This window comes from Sphaeramia orbicularis, chromosome 6 (assembly GCF_902148855.1).
Source record: "Sphaeramia orbicularis chromosome 6, fSphaOr1.1, whole genome shotgun sequence".
Taxonomy (NCBI): Eukaryota; Metazoa; Chordata; class Actinopteri; order Kurtiformes; family Apogonidae; genus Sphaeramia; species Sphaeramia orbicularis.
Genome location: NC_043962.1, coordinates 4,583,414 through 4,599,391, shown reverse-complemented (window position 1 = coordinate 4,599,391; position 15,978 = coordinate 4,583,414). Strand labels below are relative to the sequence as shown.

The 15,978-nt window shown below is 35.5% G+C and overlaps 1 protein-coding gene across 2 annotated transcripts; it reads right to left on the bottom strand.

Annotated features, from left to right (window-relative positions):
- Positions 1-729: 729 nt before the first annotated feature.
- LOC115421452 (tRNA-specific adenosine deaminase 1-like) lies at positions 730-13,922 on the bottom strand. Of its 2 annotated transcripts, XM_030137348.1 has the most exons (10): positions 13,625-13,922; positions 11,145-11,213; positions 10,334-10,388; positions 10,116-10,246; positions 9,152-9,662; positions 8,328-8,473; positions 7,378-7,477; positions 6,169-6,255; positions 2,742-2,912; positions 730-952 (listed from the first exon to the last, which is right to left on the bottom strand). In XM_030137348.1, the coding sequence occupies exons 1-9, from the start codon at positions 13,764-13,766 to the stop codon at positions 2,780-2,782; spliced, it is 1,374 nt and encodes a 457-aa protein (XP_029993208.1). In that variant the 5' UTR covers positions 13,767-13,922; the 3' UTR covers positions 730-952; positions 2,742-2,779. The 2 variants fall into 2 exon arrangements, with proteins under 2 accessions (XP_029993208.1, XP_029993207.1); XM_030137347.1 differs by lacking the exon at positions 730-952 and having other exon boundaries at positions 2,200-2,912.
- Positions 13,923-15,978: the final 2,056 nt, after the last annotated feature.

The window sequence follows — 15,978 nt, the reverse complement described above, 5'->3', positions numbered from 1 at the left end:
TTAACAATCAAGGACGTTAAAATCATTTTAGTTCAGGTTCTACATTCAGACCAATATGATCTAAAATAAAATAATATCGTAATAACCTATAAATAATGACAACTACAACCTTTTCTCTATGTTTTAGAGTGAAAAAAGTAAACTTACATTAGGAAAATATTTACATCTACAAACTATTATTTAAAAGAAATGTGAATAACATGAACAACTTGAAATTTATTAAGAAAATGAAGTGTAATTTTAACAGTAATACACCTCAGTTTATCATTTATGTACATTATAACTTACAGATCAACTACAACTACAAATTTTCTTCTTGATTTAATGTGAAAAAAATAACAATCTATAAAAATATTTACATTTACAAAGAATAAAACATGAATAACCTGAACAAATATGAACCTGAAATTATGTAATGAAAAGTGTAATTGTATCAATATTCTGTTATTATGTTTTGTGTATTTGTAGATCCACTGTGATCTGTAAGTTGTAATGTACATGTGTAAATGATAAACTGAGGCAGAATATTATGAAAATTGCACTTATTTTTATTAAGAAATTTCAGGTTGTTCATGTTTTTCAAATTTTTTTTAAAGAATAGTTTGTAAATGTAAACATTTTCATAACATAACTTTACTTTTTTGACTTTAAAACATAGAGAAGTTTGGAGTTGATATTAATTACAGGTTATTGTTTGACTGGTCTGACCTGTTTGAGATCATATTAGTCTGAATGTGGAACCTGAACTTAAATGACTTTGACATCCTTGTTCTACGACTTCCACCGTCCACCCTCGTGTCCCAGCTGTGTTTTTACCGGCGGTCGTTGACCTTCTCTGAACAGCGTGGTGATGGCGATGCAGGACATCCTGCTGGTGAAGGCAGCAGCATCCAGGCCGTTAGATCCACTCAGTATTTACCCAGAGTTCCAATGGCCACGCTGACCCGACAGGCTGCAAGAAACAAACACCCAAAACTGACCTTCTAGTGCAAAGTCTGACGTCAGAACTGTATCTGCTTTATGAATAATAAATACAGGATCCAACACATTCAAAACTCAACATTAACTCTTCCATGACTTGTCAAGAATCAGTAAAATAATCTGCATGACCCTGATGTATGTGCACTTCAGTTCATTATTATAAGAAACAGCCTCCTCAAACTTTCTTTGTGATGTTTTAGATTTTCATGACATTACATTTCAACGGGTTATATTATATTTATTAAGACTCTTTAATTGTTTACCCTTTAAGGACAACTATATACTATAACAGGCCTAGATTTCTTAGTTGTTTTTGTAATAAAAATGTCAGCCAATGTCTTTTTTGCCAATTCTTTTGCACCTTTTTTCAGGAAGAACTTAACTTTCAATATCTGGACATTAATTATCATAATTATATGTGATAAATGCTTAAAACAGTGTGTTATAGCAAAAAAAAATTAAATAAATAAAAAAAAGACTTGAATTTTTTAAAATCATATTTACAATGAAAAACAACTGTAAATGTACACAATGAAACTTTATGAGATTATAGTAATAAACTTGTAATATTTTCCATGTGTTCAAACATTTTCATTTGTCTAGATCATCCTGTGTCCATGTTCTTCTTATTTTTAGTTCTTTCTAGTCATTTCTATCCTGTGTGATAGTGTGTTTTTACTTTCTGTCTAGCTGTAGACAGAGCCACTTGTTTCACTGACAAAAACATCTGTCATCTAATTCAAATACAGACACTGCATCTCTTTATGCCCTGGATAGATTTGCATATATATATATATATATATATATATATATATATATATATATATATATATATATAGATATAGATATAGATATAGATATAGATATATATATTTATATAATATTTACAGCTAAAATATAACTGTCAATGATCTATACAAATCAGATATATACAGAATAAAACAAGGAAACTTGACAAAAACATGGCAAAACACACTAGTAGAACACTCCAAAACACCACTATCACTATTATATATAATTATTTAAAAGAATTCTCCACTAAAACCTCACTAAAATGCTGCTAAAAGTGATAAAAATCTTTCATCTCTCTCTCGCCGACTGCACTCTGCTGCTCTACACTCCGTCCACTTCCCACCCTCCCCGTCAGCCAATGCAGACCTCTACCCAAATGTGTTCTAGACCAATAGAAAGAACCCAATCTCAGCTAAAAGATTCTGTTTGAATTTTGTCATTAGTGTAAACGGTTCAGGAGTTATTCATTTGAATGACGTGTATGTAAAACTGTGCCACCGGAGACACAATTGTCTAAAAAGGGTTAAGACTTGTTAATGATTTACGAGTCTATACTGCAACAAGAAAACCAATGACATGGGAATCCCAGGAATAAAAACATTTACTCAAGTTACATTTGATTATTTTTTCCCACACGTTTAATGTCGACGTCACACAGTTTGAGTATTTATTCCTTCCATGTAAGTTTTGTTACAATATGAACAAAAATTACATTATTTTCCCCAAAAAACATTTAAAAGAGACGGAAGATGACCAGAAAACTGACTTTAACGCCTGTGAAATACAAAATGTAAAATGTTTAGAAGTAGTTATGGTTTTCAGATGTTTTAAAGAAGTGCAGAAAACCTCTAACACAGTCTGGTTTTGAATCCCCTTTGACGACCCGGTCCCATCATCACCAGTTAAAGTGACAGATTCTGGTCCGGTTGAACCCTCTTCGTGACCCAGGTCCCAGCGGTTCTGTTAACCTGTGTTTAAAGTGTTCCAGTGTGGACGGCGTCTAGACTCAGCGGAACTGGAGGAGGTTCCTGTCGCTGCGTGGCCACAGGGGGAAGGCCTGGTGCTGCAGCTGGTTCCAGGCCTGTTGGTAGGACTGGGACGCCTGTTTATAGTCCCAGTAGGTCGACAGCCCCGGCCTCCTGCACACAACCACCAACAAACACAAACACATGATGCAAGAAAGAAGTAAAGTTACCATCCTGACTGCTAAATGTTAACGATACCTTCTTCTTTATAAACCAAGAACTTTTTGTGGCAACTACCAAGTCATTTTTTCTCAACAGTTAACCTTTCAAAAGAGATTTATTACAATATTATCCTGTTATGGTGTTCAGGAATAGTATAAAATAAACTTCAGAACAATATTGTGAAGAATCTAAGCTTTGGCAAAAGTTTTATTGTAAAACTGGTGACAAAATAATTTATAAATCTATTGTATAAATGGACATATGTGGGTGCTTCTATGAAACTGGGTTCATTTTGGTATCTGACATTTTTGCAGCTTTTTTAGACCCAATAATAAAAGAAAAATTTAAATATATTTCCCCCCAGTACTGTATGTACCAAATGATGACTTCAGATAAATGCAAAAAAAAAAAAAAAATTAGACTCTTGCTCTGAGCCATCCCCAAAATTAATGAATTTTTAATAAAATACTGGGGCCAAAAATAGGACCAAAATTGGGACATAAAAACTCCCTATGTGTCAGTGGATTAGATCTGAAAACATGGCTGTAAATGGTCTTATATAGACTATAAATAAAGACACTGTTAAATTTGATGATCCTAGTGGTTTTTCTAATCCAGACATGCGGGTTTTTCATGAATCTCAGTCTCATTCCAGGTTTTGTATGTAACCCATCGTGTCCACTAGCATTACATGCAGAACCTGAACATTTAAACACAAGTAAATTGCAAATGATTTTTCAACAGTGGCCATTTTTGTGAAACACAAAATGGACCTGTGAGAGAATAAAGAGACATTTTTAAAAAAATAATAGCACGTAATTTTCGTAGTATTAAACAGTTACATCAGTAGATGCTTTTGGTCTCCAGTGGATGTTTAGGCCTTCGAGGGTTAAACGAACAACAATGCTGTTACATCTATAGTTTGGTACATTTGCTTTTACACAACATAATATCAATAAATACGTTTTTTTCCCCTAAAACAAACAAAAGAATGCACAAAACAACTTTTTATATGGAAGGACGGTGTGATTTTATATTGACAGAATCTGTTAAAGCCACTAAACCACTATTCTACAGAGATTTATTCAGAATATGACTTTACTGCAAACTCAATTACATGTAAATCACAAGAAAAAGTGATTTTTTTTTAGCAAAATATATAACCATGAAAAGATGACAAACCGCATTTTACACCAATTATTTACATGGATACTATTATGTAAAATGTTCTTATGTTAATGATTCAAAAATGTTATTACATTATTGGCCAGGTTGTTTTTGAACCATTAACATAACAGCATTTTACAAAATCATATCCATGTAAATAATTGGTGTAAAATGCAGTTTGTCATCTTTTCATGTTTTAAAACAAACAAAAGACTGCAAAAAACAACTGTTTGTATGGAAGGAAGGTGTGGTTTTAGGTTGATTTTACTACTTTCCTACAGGATTAGTGGTTCAGAAGGTACTAAACAGTTTATATCAGTGGATGCCTTTGGTCACTGGTGGCTGTTTGGGTCTTTAAGGGTTAAGAAACAACGTCCAATGTGGATATGATTATTAAATAACACGTTCCACCTGATTGTGAGGCTGCAGTGAAACAACGGTTCCTTCAGCCTGACTAAACATGCCTCCACAGTTGTAGAACATACTGTCATTGTGTGTTTTAATGTGTGCTGCTCCATGTGTGAGGGTGGAATGAGATGGGATCAGGTTATCTGCTGGAGGAGCTGATGAACAGAAGCTCCACTGTTCAGCTCCTGAAGGGAATCCCAGAACACACACACACACCAGGCATGTAAACAGGGATCAGCCACATGCACACATCAACACAACGGCTGAAATCTGAGCTTAGAATGTCAAGACACAAAGACAAGCACAGAGACGACCGCCATGTACGTCCACATGACCACAGCGCCACCAGCAGGAAGACCCAGTTGTCTGGTCCCTGTATGTCTGTGTCATGTTCTATCTGAATCAAGCCCCAGTTGAATTAGAGTACAGTAGAGTCCTGTGGTCTGGATGCAGGTGATCACTCTTCCAATAGAAGTGGGTGGGACTTTCGCTGGAGGAGAACTAAACTAATTCAATCAAAGTCCATATATGACTTCTTTCAGTCACGGAAAAAATTATTAGACCATCAAAAGTCATCAAAAACAATGGTTAAGCAATCCAGTACTAACTTCTGTGTGTATCATGTGACTAAAACAGACAGAAAAGAAAACAGAGAATGCCTAAAAGCACTGTTTTTGTCAGTACAATGCCATAGATATTGATGGAAGAACTGAAGTGATTTTGGTTTTTATCAAGAAAACATGTTAAATGGATAGATATCAGCTCTGAAATTAAACTACTATGAGCTAATTTTGTTGTCATCATTATATTTGTCCAAAGTTGTACCAGGCATTAAAATGACCATGAAACTGAAGAAAACAAGGAGTGGTCTAATAATTTTTTCCGTGACTGTATATTGATATCTCTGACTCACTTTTTTTAAGACAATTGAAGTTGTTCATATTTGTTTGTTATTCGTATTATTTGTGAAAGGATCTTTGTAAAATGTAAATATTTTCATGTTATTTGACTTTTTGCACTAAAATACACAGAAAAAAATGTAGTTGTCATTAATTATAGGTGATTCTGTTATAAATTTACTGGTCTGACCCACTTTAGATCATATTGGTTTGAATGTGGAACCTGAACAAAAATGATTTTTACATCCTTACTCAATATTTTCAGTGTAATTTTTGCATTTCACAAATTCATCCCATGGGCCTGACAGGACCCTTTGATAGGCCGGTTTTGGTCCACGAGCCATATGTTTGACACCCCTGTCTTAGAGGGAAACATCTGAAGACAGAGTAAGTATGACAGTGTAATTTTAGTTTTTTCACTCGAAAATACAGAAAAAGGTTTGTAGTTGTCTTTATTTATAGGTGATTCTGTTATTATTTTACTGGTCTGGTCTAATTGAGATCATATTAGTCTGAATGTGGAACCTGAAGTACAATGATTTTGACGTCCCTGATCTACACATTTAATAAAGAGCCATTAATGTGATACGGCACTAATTCTATTGACTTCAGCTGCTGATTGGACCAGAGTTACCAAACAGGACAAGCTGATGAAATCCAGCCCGGGGTTTGCAGATCATCCCTAGTTTTGCAGAAAACTGCAGCGAGAGCATGAAAGAGGCTTTTGTTTGTACCTGAGGGAGGAGGGAAGAGCTGAGGACGTAGTGGCAGATACAAGAGACAGGAAGGAATGAAACAGCTCCAGTTTACACAGAACAGACCTGCAGAAAAACACAAACACAGACACAAACCATCAATAATCGCTTTTCCGCTGGACATGTGTGCAAAACTTTACAGATAATTACTAAATGTCGAAAAAACAGAAGTGGGTAATGTCGTTTTTTTCCATTAAATCATAAATGCAATGATTTATTTATTTATTATGGCGAGATGACATGAGAAGTCATTCCATAAACATGGTGACAAACGTAAATATGGTGTTGATCTACAGATATATTCATTATTATTATATATTACCCCTCTATCCTGTACTAAATTAAAAAATGATTGGGTTTCCTGGTGTATCCACACATACCGCACCATGTTTCTTTTAAAACTCTTCTTCTTCGCTTGTTGTAACGTCCATCAACATCTGTATATTTTCATTCACGTGACTCTAGTTGCAGAAAAAGGCAGTTTTGCGTGATACTGCATTTGCACTACACCCACAAAACCACCTCTTGCCAGTGCAAAAACTTTCAATCGAAAAACAAGATTTTTGGCGAAATTGTCGTTTCCATTTGGTAAATTTTCATGCGTAAGTTATATTTGAGGGAGGGAGTAATTTGAGGGTCAATGGAAAAATGACTACTGACTACAGTTTAATACACGGCTGTCAAACATACGGCCCACGGGCCTAAACCGCCCCACCAAAGGGTCCAATCCAGCCCCTGGGAGGAATGCATCAAATGATAAAATTACACTGAAGAAATTAACAATCCTTTTAGTTCAGGTTCCACATTCAGACCAAGATGATCTAAAGTGAGAAAGACCAGTGAAATAATAACAGAATAAACCATAAATAATAAGACCTACAAATTTAAAAAAAAAAAAAAAAAAAAAGAAAGTTACATGATGAAATTTATATTTACAAACTATCCTTTCACAAAAAATGTGAATAGCCTAATAATGTAATTTTACTTTTTTATTTTTACTGTAAAACATAAAGAAAAGTTTGGAGTTGACATTATTAATATGCTATTGTTCTATTTTTATTCTATTTTATTTTACTAGTCTGGTCCACTTGAGATCCCATTGGTCTGTATGTGACCTCTGACCCCTGGTTTAAAGTGTATTTGACTCTGAATCACAGTGAACTCATGGTGTGTGTGTGCTGTCAGTACCTGGCCTTGGCTGTACCCAGGACCTTCTTGGTGACTCCATGTTTGTAGCCGTTGGCAGTGACATCTAGTGGCTGCTCAGTCACATTACACCAGCTGATGGCTGCAACAGTCAACACGTTTACCACATCAGAAGGTTTATTTCAGTTCATTTACTTTACATTTACAAACTGAATGGGACTCCTTTTTTTATTTGACTCAACTTTTGTTTTGTTTGGAAACACATTTCATTCATTAAAGACCAAAATCAGAATACATCATGTCTCACAATCATGAAAGGAAACTGGACATGGAGCCTAAACATCACCAGAATCCATTCAAATCCAGAATCCTTTTATTTATTTATTTTTTTTTTTCAGAAATAAAAGCAGTGAAATTGTCATAATAATGTCTCATACAATTACTTTTAATTACTTGTGTGACTGAGGCTTTATACATGTTTAAAGGGTAGATTAGAGGCTTTCCACAAATCATTTTATTGAACTTTTCATCTATTTTCTATCAGTATTTCCATGTCAAAACAGTCTCAGTAAAATCCAAACCATTTTCCTTGTAGGTATAAGATGAGGTGTCTTTTCAATGAGTTTCTGGACCTTTAAATGAATTCCTAATTCTGAAAACAAACAAGTTCTTTTGTTTGTTTTCCCTAACCCTTCATTACTGATTAGACTGTTTTGCTGACCTGAAAACATCCATAAATGTGTGTTCTCTGGTCATGCTTCATGTTTTCTGTTTCAAAATCTGAGAGATTATTGTGTTTCTTATTAGAAAATAACAGCAAATGAATTTAAAGGAATAAGCAACAGTCATCTCTAAATACAAACGGGCTCATTCAGTGGAAAATCACAAGCAGAGTCTGGTTTAGACCAGTTCTGAAGGTTTAAGTGTCCTGAGATAATTTTTGTTATGATGTGGCGCTATATAAATAAAATTTGATTGATCATCAACTGTACCTGCTCCACACGGGGATATCCGTCCCTGTCCGGCCTGGTGTTGTAGCTCTGTCTGGGCCTGGTTAAAGGGGAACTCCAAACTGGACTGGACCAGCACCGGTGGACTCACTGAAAACCCGACAGGGAGACCAGATACATGGGAGCATCTGAGGACAAGAGGAAGTTCCAATATATGTGGAAAAAATTTTAGTTTTGAGTCGAGTTGAAATAGTTTAAGAGATTTGTGCAGAAAAAGAAACATAAAAAATATTGATATATGTTGATTTTACATCAGAGGCTGTAAATGTGTCAGCAGTGTTGAATAGACCTGTAAGAATAACTGACATTAGATTAAAAAAATGTAAAAAAAAAAAAAAAAAAAAAAAAAAAAAAAAAAAACACATTCTGATATAAATTAGTGTCATAAACTGTAACATAGACATAATAATGAGCAAAACAAGGAATAAAAATGACAAAAATGAACAATAGGGGTCACTAAGGGTTAAATATTAAAACATGTTTTTGGTGCTGAAACAACATTATAAGCTTTAACTGTGATTAGCCTGATCAAAATCTACATTAAATATGTGAAAAAATTTTACTTTTGAGTAGAGCTGAAATGGTTTAAGAGATTTATGCAGAAAAAAAACATTCAAAGATATTACTCTATGTTGATTTTACATCAGAGGGTGTAAAAGTGTCAGTGGTGTTGAATAGACCTGTAAGAATAACTGACATTAGATTAAAAATATGTCAGAAACACAAACATTCATGTCCTAAACTGTGTAATTCTGGACTCATCGGTTCAGTTCTAGTCCACGTCTCTGACCCTGACCCGGTCTCACCTTTGGACCAGCGCTCTGTGCATCACCTCGGGGCTGTACGGACACTTCCCCACCACCACGGTGCTGAAGTACAGTGCCCCCTGGAGGTAGTGGGCCAGCAGAGCGCCCTGGAAGCCCAGAACCCCCCAGCGGGCCAGTTTATCGCTGCAGGACAGGGACATGGTGGGCTCTCCTCGGCCAGGCTTAACCCTCAGAACCCCTGTACTGTGGTACCCAGACCCGGGGTGCAGGGGGTCAGCGGGGCCCCCCGGGACACACTTGGCCCCTGTTCTGTGGATGTCCACACCTGGTTCTAGTTCTGGTTTTAGAGGTGGATTCTGTGAAGGATCTTCACTGTGAGGTGGATCTACTGAGGCTCCTCCATCCTCCAGATGAGGGTCCTGGACCTCCAGATGGGGCCGTTTGGTGTTTGGGCCCCTGTCAGGCTCCTGGACCCTCCTCTTCAGGTTTGGGACAGGGGGGCAGGGCTGAGTCTGGATCTCCATCATGGGGATGATGGAAGCATCCCCACCTGAAGTAGACAAACACAGACTCAGCGTTCAGGACCCTTTACTGTTCTACTGGACCTCACCGACACCAGTGGATTATTTTTATTTACAAAACCACCCTGATAACCCTATAAGGACGACCATTAAAACAGGCCTAGAGTTATTTATATTGTTTTTGCAATAAAAGTGTCATAAAACCTCCTTTTTGCCAAATTTTTTGCATCTTTGTTTTTCAGGAAGAACTTAACTTTAAATATCTGTCCATTAATTATCATTATTATATGTAATAAACGCATAAAACAGTGGGTTATAGCAAAAAAAAATAAAATGGACTTGAATGGTTTATCATATTTATTATGAAAAACAACTGTAAATGTTCATAATGAAAGTTTATGAGATTATAGAAATAAACTTGTAACTATTTTCCATGTGTTCAAACATTAGGGTTTGTATTATTATGAGCAGACTGGACTTACAGGGGGTGTGACTGGTGAAGAAGACGAAGGAAACGCCTGGTTTCAGCCTCCACCTCCCATTCTCATCCATCTGATCGAACACTGAGCTGGTGGAGCCGCTGACGACCCGATGCAGCTCCTGGATCAGGTACCTGTGACGACGACAACGACAAACCTGGACTCAGTTACTGCAGACGGAGTTTAACCCAGTTGTATCTACACATGAACAGAATACTCACCTGACACATCCCCTCCTGGCCATGACTTCAGCGTGGCTGTCGTTGAGTACATCACCTGTACAGATAGAACAGCACAAACACAAACACCACCACTGTTAGCTTAATAGATTAGATTACATTAGATTAGATTAGATTTTATTGATCCAACAACAGACAAATTCACTGGCAGCAACAGAATAACCCTTATTCCCTCCTTGTGTATTTTTGTACATTTTTCTCTTTTTTTTTTTTTAAATTTGATGATCATGTTGCATTGGCAAGAATTTTTCTTTTTAGTTATACTTTTGAAATCCAGCATCTTTCACTCTTACATGTTTTATACTCCCATGATGCATTTTACACCCTTTGGTTACCTTTGTGCCAAAAATGCATGAGTACAAAAAACTACCATAAATTCCTGAAACATCAATTTTTTTATTTTATTTTTTTTGCTTTTTTTCATAAATTTCTTTAACAACCTCAGACCAAAAAGCCCCATTCACTTCCATTAAAACCACATTTCTTAATCTCACTGCCGTTACACTATATAAACGTACATTCTCTAATGTCAACATTTTATTTAGAAGAAACCTAGTGATATTTGACATTTTACTGTATTCCGCCATTTTCAACCATTTTCTCATTGTAGGCTGATGTATGAAATGAAAAAATATTGATCTATGATGATTTTATAGGAGTTTTTTGGTGCGTTTGTGCCACAAAGGTAACCAGAGGGGAGTAAATTTGAGGAGGACATAAGGATTAAAGTGCAAGAAAATATTTGCTCAGACCAAACTGTTCATTTTAATGTGTGTGGGTGAAAACTACACACCGGTGGGACTCATCGCAGATCGCCCGATGCATTTGGTTCCAGTTCCGAGAGAAACCACCTCCTTTTCAACTGTAGAACAAAATCCACAAAAATGGAAATGCCATGATCACATTAAAGCATTTTTACATTAACATTTATTCATATTCTTGTTCCATTTATACATTTTAGACCTTACTTTGGGTTTTTTTTGTGCTCTATATCATAAATGTCTGACTCATTTTAGTTCAGGTTTCACATTCAGACCAATATGATCATAAATTGGTCAGACTAATAAAATAATAACAGAATAACCTACAAATAATGACAACTACAACCTCTCCATGTTTCAGAGTTAAAAAGTAAAATTACATTATTAAAATTAGTTGTTTGTAAAAACTGAGGCACTCAGAGTGGGGCTGAAATTAAAAAGCCTTTATTTAAGCATGGCCAAACAAATAAAAACTATAGCCGACGTGTTGCGGCCTATGGGCCTTCATCAGGGCTGATATAAGAAGGCCGCCCATATGGATCCTCCTGTATATAGGGAGAGGTCACATGAAGAAAGATTAAAGAATTAATAACTGAAACAGACAAAAAACAGAGCAATACATAGTATATAAGCAAACAACAATAAGACATTTCAAGCACTGTAAGTCTTCACATTAAATAAACCATCAGAAATAAACAGATAGACAATAAGGGTTTTTTTTTAAATCAGGAAACCGAGGGAGGGCACAAGTAAGCCAAGTAGGCTGGACCCCACTTAAGTCAGAGAAAAGGGGAGAAGTCCAGTTCACCATTCAGGCCTGGGTACTGCGTAGCTTTCAGAGTATATATCAGCCCTGATGAAGACCCAGAGGCCGCAACGCGTCAGCTATAGTTTTTATTTGTTTGGCCATGCTTTAATAAAGGCTTTTTAATTTCAGCCCTACTCTGAGGGCCTCAGTTTTTACAAACAACTAGTATTTGGATCCCAACACTCATGAGCACCAGAAGCAAGGAAAGAAGACCAACGATACCCACGCAGCACTCCAGCCTTGTTTTTTTGATTTTACATTATTAAAATGTTTACATTTACAAACTATCCTTTAAAAAATGTAAAAAACATGAACCTGAAATTTCCTAAGAAAAATAAATAGAATATTGACAATATAATGTCTATATGTTCACTTGGTGCCTAGTATAGCCACCAACAGGTCCCAAAAATGAGAGAATCAAATATAATAGCACTTATTTTGGTTATTGTGTTGATTATTGAGAATTGAACACTTTCTTATTCATTATATTTATTTGTAGCTTTATTTATTGTATTTAACCTATATTTAACCAGGTAAGTTAGCTGAGAACTGATTCTCATTTACAATAATTTTAATTATTTTTGTCAGTTTTTGCTCATTTTATTCCCAGTCATATTTTTCATTTTGTTGTACATTTTTGTCAGTTTTCATAAATTTTTTGTTGTTAATTTTTGTCCATTTTGTTGACTACTAGATTTTTTCTTATTTGTGATATTTATTTGTTGGTTATTTTAGTCAGTTTATGTTTATTTTTAGTATTTTTAACGTTCTGCTGCCATAGATGAGGTGAAATAATCAACATTAATATCACTCATTTAATTGGATATTTTGTTTATTTTATTCACTCTTGTCCATTTTGTTGACAATCACATTCTTATTTTGAATTGTGTTGAATATTTTGGACAGTTTTCAGTATTTTTTTTTGTTCATTTTGTTAACTTGTATTCTTTCTTATTCGTTATCTTTATTTGCTGATTATTTTAATCAGGTTTTATTTATTTTTAATCTTTAATGTTATGTTGTCATAGATAAGATGAAATAATCAACCTTAATAACACTCATTTAACTGGATATTTAGTTAATTTCTTTATTTATTTAGTTGACTTCATACTATTTCAATTTTATTTAGAATATGTGTTGTGGGTTTTGGTCAGTTTTCAATATTTTTTTTTATTCATTTTTGTCCATTTTGTTGACAATTATGTTCTTATTTTATCCCCCCCCCCCCCCCCATTTTTGTGGTATATTTTGGTATGTTTTCATTAACTTTTGTCCATTTTGTTGACTATTGTATTCTTTCTTATTTGTCATATTTATTTCTTGGTTATTTTAGCCAGTCTGTTTAATTTTTTGCTCTTTTTTATTTAATGTTCTGCTGTCATAAATGAGATGAGATAATCAACATTAAAACCACTTGTCAAAGTCAGGATATTATGTCTGATAAGTTTATGTCCTATTTTCTATATTTTTGTGTTCCACTATGGCCACAGTTTGTCATTTCCTATAAAAGTCAAACAATACTTATTAAAAGTAGAAATACTGTCACATATTAAAAGTGTCACTGACTGAAGGGTATGTAAACAGTGAGCAGCTGTTGTTATTATTTTACTTTATAGTTAAATAAGTCTTCAGTACATGTTCTATATTAAAGTGAATGGAGTTTTTTTCTGTGTATTTGTTGCTGTCCGGTGGTGGGGGTCAGACCTCGGCCGGAGTCCTGTCCCCGGGTCAGCTGGACCACCGCGGCCATCAGGGTCCACTCTCTGCCCGGCTCCGGCTTCCCTCTGCGGGGCAGCTCCGCGAAGCGCCGGTAACACAAGGCGGCGATTTCATCCGCGTCCGCCATGTCCGCGGACCAGGACGGGCTCTAAAAACACAAACACCGCCTCTAGTCTCCGTTTAACACCGTTTAACACCGACGGCCCCGGTACATTTACACCGAGGAACAGACGTCCGGTGGTTGGAGTTCAGTGACGGAGGCTCGTGAGCGTCTTGGCGGCATCTCGAGACATGAAACAGCTACTTCCGGGGCCGGCGGAGGACTTCCGGTCTTTCACAATAAAAGTCCGGGTTGGAGCCATGTGGTTTGTAGTTGTTTGACGCAGCAGGATCCCAGAGCTCAGGTTCCACATTCAGTCCAAAATGATCTAACGGGGGTCAGACCAGTAAAAATAATAACTGAATAACCTATAAATAATGATAAATACATACTTTTTTTTTCTCTATTTAAGAATGAAAAGAGTAAAATAAAATTAAGGACAGGTCTTTAAAGAGACAGACAGACAGACAGACAGACAGACAGATAGATAGATAGATAGATAGATAGATAGATAGATAGATAGATAGATAGATAGATAGATAGATAGATAGATATTTTATTGATCCTAAGGGAAATTCCAGTATTCAGCAGCTTTACCTACAGCACAAGAAGACAAAAAACAAACAGACCAGAACACAACAGTGGGTTAATAACCAGGTTGACATTAAGGTCAGTATATCTACTGTAACAGACACTTGCTAAAGAACTACCTGTAAAAGAGCTTCCTGTACAAAACTGTAAATACAGACTTCTGATTGTATGTACACATTTCAGGGCAGTGACAGAAAGTGAAACAGTGATTTAAGTGGAACAGTTATTGAAGAGATCTACGGTGGTTTGAAAAGTCGTAGTCCAACTACATAAGGTGCTTGGATATTTTAAAGTCTCATTGGATCAGTCCTAATGTGGTCATGACTGAGACAGAGCCCCAGACCCCCCCCCCCCCCCCCCCCCAGGCCGCTCAGTGATGAGTTGAACAGTCTGAATGTCAGAGGGATGAAAGAGTTCCTGAGCCTGTTAGTGGAGCTGAACACACTCCTCTGCCTGATCACTGAAATGAACAACTTCAAATTTATACATATAAAAAAGTGCCATTTTAACGATATTATACCTCGGCTTAATATTGTTTCAGTATTTGTCCATATAAGTTCTCGTCATTATCAAACACACGTTTCTGTGTCACAAAATCAAGTAAAATGACCAATGTGTTTGTTATTTCCATAAATCACCATATATCATTTCCATATTTCAGCCATAACATCATGACTACTGATGGATAAAGAAATAATAATGCAGATTATTTCATTACAGTTGGATTTCTGATGATAAGAGGCAGAAGGTGAACATTTGTGCCTGAGGTTTGAACCACTGAAACTCTTCCAACTACTGTTACTGTAACATGTAATAATACATTTGGATTCTTCTTTGACATTATGCAGAAACAAAACTAAAGTTAATGTTAAAATAATGTCATTCTAGACCCATGAGACCTTTTGTTCCTAATAACCAGAGCTGGTTTTGTCCTGGTGGTTCTGAGCTGAACTGGAGTGTTTTCCAGACATCAGCCACATTCTGTGGTTTGGCTCCGTTTGATTGAAAATGCAGCTCAGAATGAAAGCATGTCGACTCAAACTTCACTGAAGTCTGCTCAGATGTGAACAGAACAAAGGATGCGTTCACACACCCGTATAGGATCAGATATGATCAGATATGATCAGATATGATCAGATATGACAGTGTGAACAGCACAAATCCAATGGATTCAAATCTTTCATATCTGATCATAAATCAGATTCATATTTAATGTTTTTATGATGCAGTTCATCCAGTTTTTACATAATTAAAATGCAACAGATGTCATAATTCTGCACTGGAGGAGGGGGGACCCGGAAAGATCCATAATTTGAAACAAAATTTCCTTAATTTACTTTCATGTGTTATTTTATTTTATTTTTTATTTTATTTATTTATTTATTTTTTTTACAAATTTTTCTTAAATTCACTGATAGTTTTGTTCATTTTTGGCTTGTTTTTCTCTAAATGTTTGATAAATGAGCCAAAAATGAATGTAATCTTCATTAATTGCTTTTTTTTTTTTTTTTTACACTTATATTTAAGCCAAAAATGAACAAAATTACATTAATTTACAATCATTTTGTTTTTTTTGTTTTTTTAACAAATTTTTCTTAATTTCATTGATTGTGTTGTTCATTTTTGGCTTGTTTTACTTAAAATTTTT

What these genes read in the sequence shown, in the direction of transcription:
- LOC115421452 (XM_030137348.1), bottom strand. Translation starts at nt 13,766, where the DNA reads ATGGCGGACGCGGATGAAATCGCCGCCTTGTGTTACCGGCGCTTCGCG. An exon ending in GCCAGGAGGGGATGTGTCAG is followed by an intron (nt 10,247 to 10,333) that starts GTGAGTATTCTG and finishes TCGTCGTCACAG; the next exon opens with GTACCTGATCCAGGAGCTGC. An exon ending in GCTCTTCCCTCCTCCCTCAG is followed by an intron (nt 2,913 to 6,168) that starts GTACAAACAAAA and finishes GGTTGTGTGCAG; the next exon opens with GAGGCCGGGGCTGTCGACCT.